Source organism: Pan paniscus, chromosome 8 (genome assembly GCF_029289425.2).
Source record: "Pan paniscus chromosome 8, NHGRI_mPanPan1-v2.0_pri, whole genome shotgun sequence".
NCBI classification, from domain to species: Eukaryota; Metazoa; Chordata; class Mammalia; order Primates; family Hominidae; genus Pan; species Pan paniscus.
In genome coordinates this window covers 55,433,625-55,454,294 of record NC_073257.2, presented here as the reverse complement: position 1 = coordinate 55,454,294, position 20,670 = coordinate 55,433,625, and the positions used below count along the sequence as shown (strand labels likewise).

The 20,670-nt window shown below is 41.8% G+C and overlaps 1 protein-coding gene across 1 annotated transcript; it reads right to left on the bottom strand.

Annotated features, from left to right (window-relative positions):
• Window positions 1-1,245: 1,245 nt before the first annotated feature.
• On the bottom strand, window positions 1,246-17,928 carry LOC100982414 (ras suppressor protein 1-like). The gene is made up of 6 exons (XM_055092259.1): window positions 17,810-17,928; window positions 12,665-12,829; window positions 3,816-3,934; window positions 1,873-1,955; window positions 1,488-1,602; window positions 1,246-1,286 (listed from the first exon to the last, which is right to left on the bottom strand). Exons 1-6 carry the CDS (start codon window positions 17,926-17,928, stop codon window positions 1,246-1,248), a joined length of 642 nt encoding a protein of 213 aa, XP_054948234.1.
• Between the last annotated feature and the right edge of the window lie 2,742 nt (window positions 17,929-20,670).

Below are 20,670 nucleotides of genomic sequence, written 5' to 3'. Positions count from 1 at the left end.
AGAGATGGGGTTTCACCATGTTGCCCAGGCTGGTCTCAAACTCCTGGGCTCAAGCAACCCACCCGCTTCGGCCTCCCAAAGTGCTGAGATTACAAGTGTGAGCCACGGTGTCCAGCCCAAGATCTCTCCTTTGACAAGAAGCTTTTTGCCTTGAAATTGTTTGCAAAAAGTGTTTCTTGATTCTGTAACCCTGCTCCCAAAATAAAACTTGACTGCTTGCAACTCAATAAAGAGAAATGTTGAGTTGCTCCTCAGCCCTTAAAAATAATTAAATAAACCTCTGGTCTTTTAACACTAACAAGAGAGTTAAGGGAAATGGGAAGGGAGGAGGCGGGACTTTCCATCTGTTCCATGAAATCATGTGACTGCCTTCCCTTTAGACTAATAAGGCTGCCAACAGAACTCTCAGTGCTGATGGGTGTGCTCTGTGTCTCGTCTCAGTCTTCCTATGCGTAACCATTAGCCCCATCGGCCTGCTCATAACCTTCCTAACCTCTTGCCATCCAAGGTCCTTGCTTCTTTCATTCATTCAGTCAATGTTTTCTGAGCAAGTACTGCACCCCAGGGAACAAATGCGAAAATGCCTCTGCCCTCCTGGTGCTTGCATTCTAATTTCTAACAAATGGCCTCTTCAAACTGCCAGACTTGTTTAAAGAACTGCTTCCTTAATGTGTTTCTTAAAAATGATGGTATTTTGGGGCAGAAAAGCAAATAACCGCAGTTTGAGAAAACAATGTGGTTCAAAGGATTAAAGAAATTAGAGGCTATTGAGGGTCTGCACAGGAAAAGATAAGGGAACTTGTGAACCTTTTGCAGTGGAATGAAGCAGTAACAGAATGACTGGCTTGGAGGTTACTTCTGGCGGGGGACATAAACCCACTCCGGAAATAGGAATGACTTGTTAGAGGATTAGGATTCAGTGGCCAGAAGTAGGACCCATTCCCAGCAAGAACATATTTAACAATTCCTACTAGAAATGGGATCAGGAGAGAGGCAAATTCACGACCAGGAGAGGTATCAACATCTTCAAGTAGCCATAACAACTACTTTAATTCTTTGCTAAAAGTTTTTCTAGGTCAATAAAAAAGTAAGGAGTTAAAAAGTAAGACTGATACTTCGATAAAGTTATCAATAACAACCAAGACCCAGAAAGCTTACCCAGCTAGTCAACAAGGAGCCATGCATAAGGCTCTTACTACTAACCCCATGCTTTTTCCACTACATCATGCAGGGAGCTGAGCAGGGTCATCTTTCATCAGCAGTTTCTAAGACACGGGACACTACAGCTGCAGAACACAGCATCGGGGAAGGTCAAACCTATAGCAGCTGAACTCTGGTCAATGACAAATGGTTCTCAAATGATCAGAACTGGGTGTCTAGGTGGAGAGCAGTTGCCAAGAAGAGGAGAGAGGTTGTTCAGAATTGCTACATTAGGATAATTGTTACTCATGAAACCCAGAACTAAGTTCATTCATCAGCAAACTTACCTAATTCTGGGGGTAGAACAGTGAGGCAGTTCCCCTGAATGTGGAGCTCTTTAAGCTGGGTAAGCACCCTGATTTCCTTAGGCAGTGAGATCAGGTTGTTATCCCTATTGCTGAGCTAAACAGAAGAAAACAGGGAGTTGTCAACACATTTTCACATTAAAAGGTGCTCCACAGAAACTCTCATCCTCCTCCATGTCCTCTCTTCTACCACAGCTCAGTCCTTTCCATTTATTTACAAGCGCCGGCAGATAATCAAGAAACACTATCAGAAGCAGTGGTTTATTCCTGCAAAACAAACCTGACTCCTTCTCAGATTGACTTGATTCTACCCCTACAAGGCTGCAGCAGTGAATTGATTCTCTAAGAATTTAGATAACTTACTTACTATCTGCAACTTTGTGAGCTTCCCAATATCTGGTGGCAGGATTTCAAAATCGTTGTCACTTAGATAGAGTGCACACAGGGTGGCTGCAAATTAAACAGCAATATATAAACAGGGTGGCATGGAACCCAACCATTTGAGGTCTGATCAATAGGAGGGAGTCAGCTTTGATTAATAACCCTGGCTTGGTGAAAAGCCTTTGACATACCTAGGGCTCCCAATAATAACAAGCAGGTCAAACTTACATTTACTGGCTTATTGTGGAGCTGGTGTGTCCAGGAAAACATCTATATCCAAGAGGACTGATACAATTAACAACGTAGGCACTTGCATTTTGGGGCACAGAGTTTCAACACATTTTCAAAAAAGATTGCTATTTTTCTCACAGATTACTTTTGATTCACATTTATTTCTCCATTTGCATCCAAAGTAAAACAAAGAAAACTACTGTGCCACTTTTGTGGATACCTAGGGCAAAAAGGTTCTTTCAAGGGAATACAACTATGTTAAAATAGACCTTTTCCTATGTAAATAGCACTGTGTTAAAAATTAATGAAAGGCTTTCTGGTGATGGAGGCTATAACCACAGCTCATCAGTCCATAATCTGACTAATTATTACTACTTGTTTCTACAGCCTTAAGGACAAAAGTAAATGAAGACAAAGGGACTAAAATAATGGCATGAAGTTAACAGAGTAAATCCTAACTTAAGCAGAATATCAGTAGTCAGAAATTTGTTCACAATTACTACACAATGATAATATGATTCCAAACTATTGAAGGCTAAAATTCTAAAGCATCTGTTTATCCTCAACCAAAAAAGCTGAGTATAATTAGAGGTATGTTTTGTTTATCAGTATTTATTTATTTTTTAGAGACAGAGTCTCGTTCTGTCACCCAGACTGGAGTGCAGTGGGTCACTGCAGCCTCAAATTCCTGGCCTCAAGCAATCTTCCTACCTCAGCCTCCTGATTAGCTAAGATTACAGGCACATGCTACTATGCCTGGTTAATTTTTTAATTTTTGTTTCTAGAGACAGGGTCTCTCTATGTCGCCCAGGCTGGTCTTAAACTCCTAGCCTCAAGTGATCTTTGGAGCTCAGACTCCAGAACTGTATGTTAATATAACATAATAAAAACAGGGGCTTCACCACCCAAGAAAATATTTTACAGTTGGTTTCCTGTGCTTGAGAAAGTCACAGAGAGAGAACGTACATAAGGCAAAAAGTGAAATTTTAGAGACCAGCTCAGAAAATTCAGATTTTCTGAATGCCATGTAAGTTACTAATTGAAGAAATAGAACACTCATTTAAGAGAAACAAACCTTGTCTGAAATAGTGCATGAGTTCCCAGAAGAAATCATTTTTTAATTTTCAAAAGCATCTTCAGCAAGAAATTTGTTGGCATATAAAAGAATAAGGTGTGTTCACCTGTGGCCAATAATTTCTTAATGCCTGTGTACTGGATAAATAGGTCAATAAGAGTACTTTTTAAAAGGCTGAAAATAAGAATCCTGGCTGGAAAATTTAAAAATTCCATTAGTGGTTTATTAATAAATATTTTTATAAATAATTGATTGGGACATCCTGCACAAATATCGTACAAAGAATTAATACCAACATGGGAGGATACCTTTTTTTGGCACGCTATTTAAAAAGAAAGTCAAGTCTCTTAGCTAAATGTGAGGTTTGATCTCATTTAGGTATATCATCTCTCTCAGAATGTTAATATGACTTTACTAAGTCCACTTCAGCCCAATGGTGTCACATAACGATATATCAAATGCACATATGCTGAGCTATGAAGGAATATTCAAAAGAAGTCTCTAAAGAAAAAGTTATCTCTGTCCAATAATTTCTCTTGGAGTTTAGGTCCCGGCAAATAAATTTCACTCTTAGAATGCAAAGTATAATGTTGAGGAGATTCATAGAACTGAAAGTTTCTTACTCAGGTAGAAGAAGTTTCCAGGAAGATAATTTTCATTCAAATTGTTGTAAGTCAAGTCCAGAACCTCAAGAGCTGGCAGGGAGCCAAAGCCTTGTGGCGAAATGTTCAGCCTGTTCATGCTGTTGCAGGGGGACAAAAATCTACATCAGGACACCAAAGACACATTTATAGAGACTATCAAGGGCACCTCAGTTTCACAGGCTGAAAGTGTAAGAGAGTGCCATGATCCTAGAGTCACTTTATACTTTATTTTTATTTTTATTTTTTTTGAGATAGGGCCTTGCTCTGTTGCCCAGGCTGGAGTGCAGTGGCACGATCTTGGGTCACCGCAGCCTTGACCTCCATGGGCTCAAGCGATCCTTCCACTTCAGCCTCCCAAGTAGCTGGGACCACAGGTGCACACCATCACACCCCACCAATGTTTGTATTTTTTGCAGAGATTGGTTTTTGCCGTGTTGCCCAGGCTGGTCTCAAACTCCTGAGCTCGAGCCATCCTCCCACTTTGGCCTCCCAGAATGCTGGGATCATAGGTGTGAGTCACCACATCCATCCTATTTTTTTTAATTATAAAAATCATTTATGTAATATTTATATTGACAAATGAAGATTGTAAATACCTATGGTGTACAACATGATACTTCTGATATATGTGTAATCCATCATGGAATGGCTTAAATCACACTGTTTAATATACGCATTGCCTCATATCATATGCTTGTCATTTTTTTGTCTTTTGTGGTGAGAATGCTTAAAATTCACTCTCTTAGCAATTTTCAAATATGCTACATATTGTTATTGACTGCAGTCACCATGATATACAATCCATCTCTTGAACTTACTTCTCCTATCTAACTAAAATTTAATGTCCTTTGGCAATTTCCCTCTCCCTCCAGCCTCTGGTAACCATTTTATTCCCTGTTTCTATGAGGTTTACTTTTTTACATTCCACATATAAGTGAGATGATGTGGTATGTCGTCTTATTTAAACTAATAATTTTAGAGAACTTATATATTCCTGAAACATTTGGAAATTTCTTAGTTGTCATTTTTCTCCAATGGTGAAATTGAATCACTGTTTTACACAAAAATTCAAACCATCACAAAATATCTGTCCTTGTAAAGAAAAACGTCCTTATGAATGTAGTGATAATATCTGAAACTATACACATGAAGCTTTGTAGTTTTCAGACTTTTGCTTTATTTCATTTCATTTATTCCTTTTAGGAGGGAAAATCATGGTTTTTTTTTTTTTCTACAACTGTTAAAATTCAAAGTTATCTTCAATTAGAATGGTGATGGCCAGGGGCTGGAGGGAGGGGCAATGGAGAGATGTTTTTCAATGGGTGTAGGATTCAGGTTTGCAAGATGAGAAAATTCTGCAGATTGGCTAAACAACAATATGAATACGCTTAACACCATTGAACTGTATACTACAAAGACAGTAATTTTTTTTTTTTTTGAGACGGAGTCTCGCTGTGTTGCCCAGGCTGGAGTGCAGTGGTGAGATCTCAGCTCACTGCAAACTCCACCTCCCCAGTTCAAGCGATTATCTTGCCTCAGCCTCCTGAGTAGTTGGGACTATAGGCACGTGCCACCACGCCCGGCTAATTTTTGCATTTTTAGTAGAGAAAGGTTTCACCACGTTGGCCAGGATGGTCTCGATCTCTTGACCTCGTGATCCACCTGCCTCAGCCTCCCAAAGTGCTGGGATTACAGGTGTGAGCCACTGTGCCCAGCCAGACAGTACATTTTATGTGTATTTTATTGCAACTTAAAAATTTTTTAAATCGTACAATTGACTCTTGAGCAACATGGGTTTGAACTGCCTGGGTCCAGTGACACATGGATATTTTTCTTCTGCCTCTGCTACCCCTGAGACAAGAAGACCAACCCTCCTCTTCCTCCTTAGCCCACTCAACATGAAGAAGAGGATGAAGACCTTTAAGATGACCCACTTCCACTTAAAGAACAGTAAATGCACTTTGTTTTCCTTATGACTTTCCTAATAACATTTTCTATTGCTTAGCTTACTTTATTGTAAGAATGCAGAATAGAATACATATAACACACAAAATATGTGTTAATTGACATTTATGTTTTGGTAAGGCTTCCGGTCAACTGTAGGCTATTAGTACTTAAGTTTATTCAGAGTCAAAAGTTATGTGTGGATTTTCGACTACATGGGGGGTCAGTGTGGTGCTCCCTCCACCCATGTGTTGCTGAAGGATCAATTGCGTGTGGGTGTGTGCAGGGGTGTGTGGTGTGTGTGGGTGTGTATGTGGTGTTGTGTGTAGTGTTGTGTGTGTGTACGGGGGTGTTATGTGTGGTGTGGGGGGTGTGGTGTGTGTGTGGTATGGTGGTGTAGGGGGTGTGCTGTGTGTGTGGTGTGTGGAGGGGTTGTGGTGTGTGTGTGGTGTGTGTGGGTGGGCATGGGGTGTGTGTGTGGTGTGGTGGTGTGTGTTGTATGTGTGTGGTGTGTGTGTGGGGTTATGGATATGGTATGGTGTGGTATGTGTATGGGGTGTGTATGGGGGTGTGGTGGTGTGTGTGTTTACGCAGTATGTGTTTGTGTCTGTGTGTGTGTGTGTGTGTCTCTGATGAAGTCTAAGGGAATTTTTTTCTTTTTTTTAATTATACTTTAAGTTCTAGGGTACATGTGCACAACATGCAGGTTTGTTACATAGGTATACATGTGCCATGTTGGTTTGCTGCAACCATCAACTTGTCATTTACATTAGGCATTTCTCCTAATACTATCCCTCCCCCAGCCCCCCACCTCCTGACAGGCCCCAGTGTGTGATGTTAAGGGAATTTTTTTCTACACTATCTTTTATCCTTTTCTTTAAGCCCCTTATTTTTCTTAATGCAGTTCCGTTTGAGCATACTTAAAAGCCAATTAAAAAAAAACTTTAATAAAAGTTGACTGATATTGAAAGATGGAAGGAAGTATGACAATAAAAATCATTCTAGTCATCGATGCTTCTCATAACAGATCCAGCTCAGTCCAGTCCTACCAAGCAGGCCTCACCAGAAACAGCAGACAGCAGAGGGAGAAACCAAAATGGAAACGTGGGTTCCCCCTCTCAGGCAGAAAACGACCCAGACAGACTACACCCAGCAAAACTACCTCCACGACTATCTACTGCCATGACAGCAACAACAAATATTCTCCATGAAGTCACAGTTTGTGAAGCACATTATGGCAAGTACTTGGCTTGTTGTATTACCTTGTAACACAGGCAAGATGGAGCTTGTAATTAGTGCTATCTTGAGATGAAAAAACAGCCTAAGAGAGAGTAAGGAGAAAAGACTTCAGAAGTGACTGATGAAGGTGACGTGTCTGGAAGCACCCTGTACCTCACGGAGGCCAAAGCCGTTCCAGACCCTTGGGCTCCCATGCAAGGATTCTGAGAAGAATTGCAAGTCAGAGACAGAAAGGAAGGTAGAGAAGCATACACTAGGTGCTTCTGTCTTTAAACACTGCTTTAAGTTATCCGTTTTTGAAAACTGCTGATTCCTTAACATTTTTCTCTGCAAATAAAGAAATGCACTTTTGCAATATTAGGTATAGGAAATCCACGGTTAGACAGGCTTAGAGGGAAGAGGCATCTCACCTGAGAGAGAACTCCCATTCAATCTCCAGCCCAGAGCAAGCCTGGAGCCCCTCCACCTCTTGGTGGCAAGAATCTACTTAATTGAAGGTTCCTTTTTCCTTTGAGTGACAAACCAATACCTACAACGTGTAAGGAACACAGCAGAGTCCCATGTGGAGCTGACAGCAGTATGTAACAGTAGTAGGCACACCACCATGGTGGGGCAGAAAGGAAGCCCTTAAACAAATGCTGAAACTTCAGAAGAACTCCTAGCAACAGCCCCAGCTACAAAGGGGGCAAGGAACTGCAGAGACTTCTGGCCGCCTCTTCGGAGGCCAGACCATGTGCATGGTGACCTGGTGGCATCTCTCTCTGCAGAATGAAAGCTGGAACATGCTGGCTGTCCCCCTTCCCCCCAGAAGGTGCTAACATCCATCTCCATCCATCCACATTTCCACGTGTAGGAATTCCATGCTTAGGGCCCCACTCTGACACTGCTAGCAATCAAAGTTTCCATGAGAGGTTACAGTGGGAGTAGGAAAAGAATGGAGCTTTAAGGTAGGAGACAGCTAGGTGAGGAATCTGGCTCCAGCACTTGCTAGCTGCGTGACATTGACCAAGTTACTCAGCTTCTCTGAGACTGAATTTCCTCAACTATAAAATAAGGCTGACAACATCTTCAGGGCAGGATCACTGGGAGGATGAGAGAGAAAATATGTGAAGCACCCAACACCTGATCCATGGCTCAGATGTGACTTCTCAGGAAATGAGAGCTGTTGCTAGAATTATTTTTCAAAAGGTTTGAGAGAAAATTTTGAATCAGCCCTAAGCGAGCAAGCTCACCTCATGACAAGCCACTTTGGATAGTCCGAACTATTAACTGTGGTTTTACTATTTGTGCCACACTTGCTTAATCTCAGGTGACTTCAGGTGTTGAAACATAAAGCTTTGCAGGTCTCAGCTATGCCAAGTGGTATCAATTCTTTGTTTGCATGGGAAGATTTTTCAAATGCATGTTGGAAGTGGGCAAATGTCTGCATATGATGGAGAAATTTATAAAACCAGGGGGTCTAAGTCTATTCAGCATCTTTTTTCCTTTTCTTCTAAAGCCCCAGAAAGGTCTGTACTAATGACTCCTTTTCAGAGTAGTTTCTTCTCTGCAGGTGGTCCTGAGCACCTCCAGCTTCAATAAAACCTTCTTGGCTAAAGGCACTAATTTTTCTCACCTCCACAGTGACCTACTCACACAGTTATCAAAAATAAAAGTTAAAAAAAAAATCCAGGCTGAGCCCGGTGGCTCACGTCTGTAATCCCAGCACTTTGGGAGGCCTACACAGGCAGATTGCTTGAGCTCAGGAGCCCGAGACCAGCCTGGGCAACATGGCAAAACCCCGTCTCTACAGAAAAAACTACAAAAATTAGCCAGGTGTGGTGGCACGTACCTGTGGTTACAGCTACTCAGGAGGCTGAGGTGGGAGGATCACTTGAGCCCAGGAGGCATAGGTTGCAGTGGGCAGAGATTGCACCACTGCACTGCACTCCAGCCTGGGAGACAGAGCGAGACCCTGTCTCAATAAATAAATAAATAAATAATCCAAATCCGTAAATAACCAATATGGTACTTAATAAAAACTTCTATGTGTTCATGAGACAAGCTCTTGCAAGAAACAAGGTCAAACGTTATTCCCGAATAGTTGGGCACAGTGGTCCTGCAGTGAAGTTATCCTAGAAATAATCATCAACATGGTAACCTATGTGGCTTCACATTTTTTGGAAAATAACTCTATGAAATAAACTGCATTTAAGGAATTAAGAACAGAACTAAACTTTCTTTAATTTGTTCCGGTGGCCTAAAATTCTCTCATGTCTTACAATCAACAGAATAAACTGCAAGTACTATATAAAACTTTGAAAGCAAATTCTTATTGAGGGTGCCTTTTGGATCATGCATACACGTGGCTTCCCTGCTCCGTTTTGTGATCTCCTGTGTGTATGCTTTCAGCCCGGCTCCTTAGAATAAGGAGTCCTCCCTATAACTTGCCTCACTGTGTGGTATAATTCTTTATACCATTTGAGGACAGAGGTATCCTTTAGTGAAACCCATCTTAGCTCCTTTCCCAAAGAATTGGGAGGTTTTCTTCAAACTTTGACAACTCCATCTATGTTGCTGTGTAATTAAGTACAAAAAGCTTTACACAATCAATAAAGCACCAACAGCCCAAAATGCAAACAATTCCAAAGAGAACAAGAAGGCAACTACGATGCATTCATTGAAAAAGAAAAGTTTAGGGCTGAGTGCGGTGGCTTACACCTGTAATCCCAGCACTTTGGGAGGCTGAGGCAGGTGGATCACCTGAGGTCAGGAGTTCGAGATCAGCCTGACCAACATGGTAAAATGGCATCTCTACTAAAAATACAAAAGTAGCTGGGTGTGGTGGCACACGCCTGTAATCCCAGCTACTCGGGAGGCTGAGGCAGAAGAATCGCTTGAACCCGGGAGGTGGAGGTTGCCATGAGCCGAGATTGTGCCATTGCACTAGAGCCTGGGCAACAAGAGCAAAACTCTGTCTAAAAAAAAAAAAAAAGGAAAAGAAAAGTTTACGGCTCTGTCCTATGGTGCCTCAAACCAAACAACAAAACCTGAGCTTATTATTTTCTTCCCAAACCTGTCTCCATCTGTTCTATTTTTCAGCTGTCCAACAGAAATGTAGGTATCATTCCATCCCATCAGTTACTGTCTGTCAACGTTACCACCTGTATATTTTTCATATAAAATCCCTCCCTGTCTCCACTGTCACTCTCCTAGTTCACATGGGACATGAAGCTTATGTTCTTACTGGTCTTCTAACCTCTAGTTTCCCTCCCTCCACCCTCTTCTCCACACTGATCTTTCATATCTTATATCCACTACTCGGCTATGCAAATTTCTCGATGGTCAGCATGATAAAATTGGAGCTCATTAATTAATTTATGTATGTGTTTATTTTTGAGATGGAATATCACTCTGTCACATAGCTGGAGTGCAGTTGTACGATCTCAGCTCACTGAAACCTCTGCTTCCTGGGTTCAAATGTCTCTCCTGCCTCAGCCCCCTGGGCAGAATAGCTGGGATCATAGGTGCATGCCACGACACTTAGCTAATTTTTGTATTTTTAGTAGAGATGAGGTTTTGCCATCTTGACAAGGCTGTTCTTGAACTCCTGGCCTCAGCTGACCCTCCAGCCTCAGCCTCCCAAAGTGCTGAGACTACAGGCGTGAGCCACCATGCCCATGAGGAGCTTGTTTATTTAGCACAGAGGCCTTTCATTAGCACTTTTGACTCCCTGCCATTATTATAAACATTTATTTGTTTACAGTTGGTTTCCTCAACTGTAATGGAAGCTCCATCAGGGCTAGATGGCCAGCAGCTGTAACAATGCCTAGTACACGATTGGGAACTTGGTAAATCCTCATTCACTGAACAGCGGATATCCAGGATTCCCTGTCTAGCCTGACCTCTGACCTTACAGCCACCTGCCTCACACTTTATACTCAACAGTACCAAAGAACTGACAACTCCCAGGCCCCAGGCAGGCAGTGCTGTGAGTGTTTAAATATGTCATTCGTGGCTGGGCGTGGTGGCTCACGCCTATAATCCCAGCACTTTGGGAGGCCGAGGTGGGTGGATCACGAGGTCAAGAGATCGATCGAGACCATTCTGGCCAACATGGTAAAACCCTGTCTGTACTAAAAATACAAAAATTAGCTGGGCGTGGTGGTGTGCACCTGTAGTCCCAGCTACTTGGGAGGCTGAGACAGGACAATCGCTGGAACTTGGGAGGCAGAGGTTGCAGTGAGCTGAGATCACATCACTGCACTCCAGCCTGGTGACAAAGCAAGACTCCGTCTCAAAAATAAAAATTAAAAAAAAATTGGCAAATATCTGGCCAGCATCCATTGCCACTCCACGTCAATCACTAACTTAACCAGAGTATTTAGTGGCTACAATTTCATGAATATATGACTGCACAGAGACTGAAGCATGAGTGGGTGGGCAGTTTCACCTAATAGCTGTGCCAATGAAGATGGAATTCTGATGCTGCAGTTCCGCTTGGGGTCCATGGATGTATTTGTCTGTTCTCCCATTGCTATAAAAGAATGCCTGCGGCTGGTTAACTTACAAGAAAAGAGGTTTAACTGACTCATGGTTCTACCGGCTGTATAAGAAGCATGGCAGCTGCTGCTTGTAGGGAAGCCTCAGGGAGCTTTTACTCATGGTGGAAGGCAATGCAGGAGCATGTGTATTACATGGCAGGAGAAGGAGAGCACGAGGGGTCTTGCAATAACTCACTCACTATCATAAGGACAGTACCAAGAGGGGATGGTGCTAAACCATTCATGAGAGCTCCACCCCCATGATCTAATCACCTCCCACCAGGCCCCACCTCCAACAATGGGGATTACAATTCCACATGAGATTTGGTGGGGACACAGATCCAGACCATATTAATGGAGTCTGATGGAGCCTTTAGACCCAGAACCATGGGGTTCTCTTCCCAGCTTGGCCACTAACATCAGGGGTGACCAGGACCCAGTCCCTTAGCCCCTTTGAAAAGGCTTGGCTTCCTCTGTATAAAATGAAAGCACTAAAACCTGCCTTTCCTACCTCACAAATGTTGACAGGATCAAGTGCTACAAAGCAATACACGAAGACAGGTTATCATTATTATTATTTACTGCTCCCCGGTTCTGCAACCTCAGTTGAAACAAAACTCATATCTTTACCTTTGCATAAAGAAAGACAGAGAATTGTCACCTCTCAACTACAGAGAAGAATTGCAAAAATGAATGAAGCAGCATTAGGGAATATATTCTTCCCTCCATGGCACGAAGGTCCTTTATAAACTATTCTTATTTAACACAGAGAGAAAAAAGTCAACCATATTACAACTTCTCTGCCAGTTCATGCTATGCAAATAAGTCCCTTCTTGGTCAACAGAGCTGAGATAAAATTTTACTGGACACAAAATACAGTAAAAATTTATCTTCCTTATTGTGCCAACTATTAGCTTCTCAATTAGCTCTCAAATCTTCACTAATGTAGGCCACCAAAAGGATATATTAAAACAATAAAACTTTTTTTAAAACACAAAACACAAAAAGAAATTAGAAATCCACTTCTGTGCAATGATATGCATGGAATCCCTCCCCTGGCCCTACCCAGCACGCCCCTTCCACTCTCTTCCTCTCCATCCTTTCACCTCCACTGATACTCACCCAAGGTTCAGGTGTTTGAGTTTTTGAAGCCTGCTGATCTGTGTTGGCAGCTTCTCGATCTGGTTATTTAAAAAGTTGAGCACTTCCAAATTCTTCAGTTCTGCTATGTTTGGTGGTACCGCCATGGAGACATAAATGCTGAGTGTGAATCTGGGAATGGAACTCCTAGCAAGGGATGGCAGCAGCACATTTTGTTTTTATTCAAAGCTAAGAAACTTATAACTCCAAAAGGACCATCGAATTCACCTATTGGTCTTACTTATTTTTCACAAGTTTTTCATAAGCAGTCACTCACTTCTGAGTGGCTGCTGAAATGCTTCTTCGTATATCATTAGCTAAGTGCTTGGCATAGTTTGTTTCGGATGGACAACGAGGAGGGAAACAGAGCAAAAATGCACAAAAGAGAATTTCTGTACCATAGCAGCCTATAAAAGTGAATATTACGAAGCATATACACTTATAGCTGTCATATAGGATCTTTTAAGTGCAATTGTTTTTTTCTTTCGGTTTTCTTGCATTGCCACCAGAAGAAAGACAGCAACCTCCAAATCCCTTCCTGGGTGACATACATTGAAGCTGTTTAACCCAGTATCTGAACAGCTGTCCTCTTAACATTGCATTATATTAGCTCAATTTTAAATAACGAAATATTCAATATCCCTAGTTTCTGATTTTGGCCTCTGGAGTAATGTATCTTGATCAATACCACACATACATACAGACACACACCCATACATACACATACACACACACACAAAGGTTACATCAGATTTGCAACACATTGATATATTGTTATTATATAGAAATAAAAAAGTCAACTCAGTAACATGCTATGAACACTAGTATGCAGATCAAAGGTGAAAATCAACCACTGGGGACCTGAAAGGTTTCTCCTTCCCTAGCATATATATACTTGAAAATACAAATGTAAAAGCCAAAGGCATCTTTATCTCAAAAGGACAAACTATAAATTGGCAGCAGAAGGACTTTCCATAGGCTGTAATTCATCTATTCCATTTGCTATTCAATCATTCTACAAACATTTGTATGGGTGATAAGCTTGGCCATGGTTCATGTAAACTCTGATACCAAGACTATCCAGGTAACTAAAAACATGAACAGGTGCCTGGAGCCCAGCCCGAAAAAGTGTGATGTCTCATATCCGTCAGGTTTACTTCCCATCCCATCTGCTTCCTCCAGGGGTGCCCCAGGAGGCCAGAAAACCAACCTGCTTGCCTGCAGTCAGACCTAAACTCAGACCCAAGAGCACTTGTGATTAGAACCAGTACAAAGGTGTGTGTAAAACGCCAAACATACATCTAAAATATTTAAGCAGCTAGCCATTTCAAGGAGACCAATTGATAACTCCCAGGGGAATAAAATTAAAGGGACAAGAACATTGCTAATTATAGTTTTGAGTCATCATTTTCAGCTTTCTGAAATGTCTACAGTATCGCTGACCTGATTTCTTTTAGAGTGAATGCTTGGCGAAAAGTAAAAGAAACGCTTTCACTGGAAGAAGGGACTGTGAAGAATACGGATTACTCTGAACTAGGGCACATGGGCAGGGAGCAGTGGTCTAGTGAGCAGCCCCTGGGTGAGCTCCTGAAGTGGCTGTTGATAAAAGAACAGGTTTTCATGGGGTAATCTAGACAGCTGGAAGTTCCTCCAGAACCCTCCCTCTTGGATACCTGCAAGAATTCAAAGGAATCCTACCTGTACAATATGGATGCAAATGCACATTCTTAGGTGCACAGTCCATGGAACACTTCCATGGAAATGAATGGTATTCATCTTGTGTAAGTGATTATCAAGAAAATCACCAGGGCCAGGAGTGGTGCCTCACGCCTATAATCCTATAACCCCAGCACTTTGGGAGGCCTAGGCAGGTGGATTACCTGAGGTCAGGAGTTCGAGACTAGCCTGACCAACATGGTGAAACCCTGACTCTACTCAAAATACAAAAATTAGCTGGGCATGGTGGCAGGTGCCCATAATCCCAGCTACTCGGGAGGCTGAGGCAGGAAAACTGCTTGAACCCAGGAGGTGGAGGTTGCAGTGAGCCAAGATCACGCTGTTGCACTCCAGCCTGGGTGACAAGAGTGAAACTCTATCTCAAAGGAAAAGAAAATCACCAAGCTATGTCTTCTAAGTCACTGGATGTCATCTTCTCCCCCCAGATCATAAAGTATATACAGTGCAGCTGCCCACAGACCTCATCCCTCCCCTGTCCACCCTCCAGCTACCACTAAGCCTTCATCTGATTAGTTTGAAGAGCACATTCATCTGATGAGTTCGAAGAGCAATAATGAAAGTTAGTGAAATCAGGAGAAATTTATGATCTCAATTTAGCCACAAACCAAGAATAATGCAGGCAGAATTACTGTCGTCTTCCTGAAGTTACTCTGCCAATGGAATTAAATGCTCTCTAAAGATATCACCTTTTTGACAGGATGAGAGATTATTTCACTCTCCTTGCTAAATCAGTCCAATTTAAAACCACAAATTATGCTAAATGTGATTTAGGGCTTTGTCTTGTGGACGCAAACGATAGCCTCATATTCAATTTACAAAACCTCTCCCAGCCTTTTGGTGAGCATGTGAATTTTTTGCTTAAGACTCCATTCAAGCTAGATGAGAAAAAAAATTACGCAGCTAATATTCTCCCTAAATATACAGAATTTTTTTAACCCCCAGCCATAGTGAAAATCTAAAGAAATTAACATGCAGACCCGTCTGGATGGGATGGTATTCACTCTTTGAACCAACACTTAGAGAATGCTTATTAGGTGCTCAGTGCCATACTTTTCACACATAGCATCTCAATACTTTGGGGGTAAAGTAGGAGGGGCATGTTATTTAAGGAAAGTAAGTTACAAAAGACAGGGTATCAAAGTCAATAAACTGAAACAGGCCTAGTGCTTGGAAAATAAACTACTCCCAACCAAACTAGTTGTCCAGAAAAAATAACCGGTTAGCAATATGAATTGTGTCATGACTAAATCATATACATATGTGGCAGGAACAATTTTAGCTATTTCAAAAAGGCCACTGCAATATCTTACCACTCAAAATATTTTATTGGAATTTTCCAGATATCTATAGGATGCATGAGCAAGAAGCATTTTAAAACCTAATAGCGTGCATCAGTATATTTCTTATCATGTCTTTGAAATGTTCCTTTTTCATCAATCTGTCCAGCTTCTGACCTATGACCCCAGCTGACCTATGACACCAAAGAAACTGAAGAGCAATGTGGTCCTTGACCCTACAGTGCTGTGTGTGCCCTTACTCAACTCATAACCTCTCTGGGTGTCTATAAAATAAGAAGGCTGGATTATGACCGTTTCCAAGGTCTCTTCCACCTCGTTTTAACATTCTAGGATTCTAACAGGAGATGGATTATGAAAATCAATGATAGGGCTTCAAATAATTCAACAAATGGGGCCCTCAATTAGGAAGCTTAGTCATGTAGAACTTTGCTTCTGACAAAGAATTGAGTATCATTTTCTGCGTAGCCAAAGATGGTTGCTTTAAGTTTGAGACTTCAGTTGCTAGGTTTGGGGGAACAGTCCCAAAGGACTCAGACATTCCCTGGCTCCTCAATGTCACATTTTGCTCTAGTTGCAGGATCACAGGACTGCTGGGGATGCTTTCTTCCTAGAGCGTCTGCTGGTGTTTTGGAAAGGTGACAAGGATGTGGTCACATCACCCCAGAGACAAATCTCAAAGTTTCTTCTGGGCTTTGTAGCAGTTCCACCTAACACACCTGGCATGACCTTTTTTCCTTCAAGTTCTCCTAAACTGAAGAAACTGAATGTGATTCAAGAGTTTTGTCCATCTGACGTGCTAGCCCTAGATTTGGCAATTCAGCACCCCTGTCTCCCGCAGCACAGTTTCTGGGAGGTTTCACGAGCAGCCCAAAGTGCCTGAAGGGCTCATTAACTTCTCTTTGGCTGGAAGCACATCCACTTTGCTGGACAGGCTGGAGAAACCAGAGTCCATCTGTGCGAAACACTGGCACAGCCCCTTCCTGAGCAACAGCTTTACTCCTAAAAGGACATGTATCTACTGCCATTGGTTATATCTGCAACAGGCATGAGCCACCCCGCACTGCACAGTTGATTCACATTCACAAAATCAACAATCAATCAGCTCAAGAATAGGCTTTCCCTAACCAGCCAGCAGCCCACAAACTATCTCCCCTGCACACAAAGAATCAAAATCAACTACTGTTATAACAATTGCAGTTTCAATTCTGTTGAATTGAGTAAGGAAGATTCTGTTCTATGATCTAAAATTAATAATTCCACAACCAACATCTTAAAGCATTTTAGGAGTTTACCAATAATAATTAGCAGGGTGTGTTCTGGGGCTGGGCTATCTGATGGACAGCCACTAGCTATATGCAGCTATTTGAATTTAAACCTAGATTAATCAAAATTAAATAAAATAATGAATGCTATTGTTGGTCACAGCAGCCACATTTCAAGAACTCGACCGCCACATGTGGTGTCTAGTGGCTCCACTACTGCATGGCAGGGATACTGACCGTTTCATCACCACAGAACGTTCTATTAGACAGCCCTGCTCTATGGCAGTGGGTCTCAAACCACGGAGACATCAGAACCACCAGAGGCCTTGCTAAAACACAGATGGAGGAGTATCCTGGAGTTTCTGATTTAGTAGGTTTGGGGTAAAGCCTGAGAATCTGAATTTCCAGAAACTTCTCAGGGGATGCTGATGTTGCTGCTCTGGGAACCACATTTTGGCTTAGAAAACTTTGAATTCATTGGCAGCATCATGATTATCAATCCAACACATATGTCCCTTACCCCATGCAATAATGCAATGAGTATAATAATCAATCTTATCCAAATGAAGATGCTTATTGAGCCTGGGGATTGATGAAAAGTGAAACAAATGATACTCTAGATAGCTAACACGTTCAACGTGGGTGCCACAATCAAACCCTTTCTAGTCAACTTCTGCTTCCCCACACAGGATTTTATGGCGAGATCAGTATATTGCTTAAGATGGACAACGTTCCAGAGGAGAAAAGCCTTGAATTCCCTAGCACACTGAATTAAGTCACTCAGTGGCAAATTCATCATGACCAAGGGTGGCCATACAAAGAGATGTCACCTGCTATACTGCTCAGCTTCAAAACACTGAGCCTTAACGGCAGGATGCTGGGTGGTAGTGACGGCACTGACAGACCGGCTTGGGTGCAGCTGATCTGGGGGCTTTTTGAGCAAAAGCATCTTGTGGCCCTTGAGGCAAAGAAACAAAGCTGTAAGGAGCGACAGACTCTGGGAGCAGCAGGCACAATGTGAAAACATAAGGACAAGTGCTCTGCTTGGGTGCAGCCCACGGGAGGGTCAGGGGGTCACACTTTGGTCTTTAGAGTCATATGGTTACCAGTGACAGCCAGGTTCTCTTCAGCTCCAGAAGGACAGCACTAGACCCTGCACCATGCTAACGCACACCTACGGCTGCCAGGAAGCCAGAAGCTGCTCTGAACACATGGCGCTTTCCATCCACAGCACGGGCATGAAATCTGGAGGTGACCTCCACCCACCATCTCCACCAAACTTCTGGGGAGTTGGGGGCTGCACTACACCCAACTGTTTTTGCAGAAGCACCAAAGGATGTTTTTAGAACTAGTGATTCCTGAGCTAGGGCTGGCCCAGAGCATGAAAGCCAGGGGACCAAGCCTCTTTGAAAAAAGTGAACTGATGGCTGAACCTCTGCTTCCAGTGATGGATGGTGAGTTACAGCAAGGGAATGAAGAGGAGGACTTAGGGCAGGCAACTGCTTACAGCCAGGGCTAGGACAGCAGGTGGCACAGGGGCATGCCACCCTTGTGCTGCAATAGTGGTAACACTACTGTATTGTGCCCGCTTCCAGGATGCAAAAATGCCACCAACCCTCAGGCCAAAGAGTCCCCAAAGAAAACACATGGAATGAGTCACAGCAAAATGAAGCCGAGTAGCATTGCTTCTAAAAACCTGACATATTGCTATTTTTTAAAAAAGGAGGTTTTTGTCTGTTGCCATAACAAATGAAAATGCCTGCTCAGATGTTCACAATGTCATATATTTCTACAGCTTTTTAAAATAAAGCACAGAAGGATAGAGGATGGTAGAGGATATTAAAATTAGCTTGTCACTTAGATAATTTAGTATATTACATTACTACAATTAAGTTACTAGAAAAATCACTAAAAACCTGAGAATAGATGAAAATGAGTGAGATTATTCATTATAGGTATGGGAGAGGGAAGGACCATTTATGAGAAAACGGTGAAAGTAAACATTTCCTTGCCCCAGCATTTGATGAATATGATACTGAAAAACAAGTGCCCCTCTTTGGCCTGAATGAAGCAAGGGAGAAAAAAACCAAATTAGCAGAAACGAGATGAAATATGACTTGGGGCATCCGTGGTCAAAGTGAAAGCACAGGCTTTTTAATCTCTAGCCGTAATAACTGGAGAACATCAGTCCATTCACAGCACAAAGGTGATGTCTAGACTAATTATAGACATGCCAATTCTTTCAGCAAATCATAGTTCTCGATGCCATTTTAATGATTATACATAAAGAAGAATCTTCTCAGTCTCGCGTAGGAATAATTAAACTATTTAGCACTTTATATGCAAAAAAGGTCATTTGTAGTTATAGTGATTAATTACCTTCAAGTCCTCCTAAGCACTTTATATGCAAAAAAAAGGTCAGTTGTAGTTATAGTTTTGGCCAGAAAACAAAGGTTTTCTGGCCAAAAACACAAGGTGGATAATTAACTTATTACATATTACCATAAGAGTTTGAAGTTCAAAAGTATACTAATGAAAACTGGCTTCACAGATTTTATGGGATTTCACCCAAAGCAGGTATTAAAGCAGTGAATTACAGTAGTTCTGGGTTACTTAAAAACATAAAGTTTATGAAACAGTGAAACAAATTATCATTTAAAAGGTTCTACATGTTCCTCAAGGTAAACATAAAATAGCAAAATATCTAAGGATCTACCCCAAGAAAGGCCAACAAATATTATTAGCTTTATAAATAACAAAGTTCTCCAAATATTATTAGTTTTATAAATAACAAAGGTAATGCTACTTTCAGTTAATAAACAACAAGTATTTACTGAGAACCTGTGCCCCGAAAGCACATGCTCACTCTATCCTATTATGAGCCGCCTCAGGATTCTATAGCCTAAGTCATTTTAGTAAACAAAAATGTCCCTGGCTTAACTCACTGCAACACAATGGTCCTACTCTTTCAGCAGCAATGTGAAAACGAATTGCATGAAAATTAGAGGAAAAAAGGTATAAGCAAGTAATAAGGTAGATTTGAGAGTATAAAGCCAAACATGCAAAAATATATGTTCCTGAGCTATAAAAAGGTGTATGCATAACCAAACAAATCTCCTAAAAAATTGATAAGCATAGATTTCTTCTCCTCTGAGGATATAAAAGTTAGTTAATTTCTGAATCTTGTGTTAACTTCCAAAGCATCTTCAGGAGGACATATGAACTCTGAATTCTTGCAGGAACACCGCTTCTAAGTTGCACTCCAGTTCTGATGTGCTACCCCTCCAGCAAAGCCGTACATCAAAAAAGAGCTTTAACTGGGGAGCTGGGAGGGAGAAGCAGCGCTGAGAGGAAAGGAAATGGCATTCAATGGCATTCAGTGGCCGGGGGAGGAGGTGACATCCAGCGAAGGGTAAGAAAAGGAAGGGTAGGAAAAATGCCCAGGAAATTCCAAAACACTGGGAAGAGAGAGAAGGAGAATATGAAAAAAAACTTCAACCCATCAATGGAGAATAACAAGCTCAGTGTTATAAAAGGAGTGATCTAGGCTCTTTTATATGAGTACATGTCTTTATTATGTATAATATATTTGAATGTATATCTACATGTAAACCTCGATTATTAACATTACGAGGTAGACAGTAAGCAAGTCATATTCTATCTTGCACTCTCTTACACGTACACATAAAAA

Bases quoted from the DNA above. Each gene is read 5' to 3' on its own strand.
- LOC100982414 (XM_055092259.1), bottom strand. From the start codon at position 17,928: ATGCTTTTGCTCAAAAAGCCCCCAGATCAGCTGCACCCAAGCCGGTCT. The intron at 12,830-17,809 runs GTGACATCTCTT...ATCCCTTGCTAG, and splicing joins GAAGCTGAGCAGTATAGCAG to GAGTTCCATTCCCAGATTCA. The intron at 3,935-12,664 runs GTGAGTATCAGT...CCCCTGCAACAG, and splicing joins CTCAAACACCTGAACCTTGG to CATGAACAGGCTGAACATTT.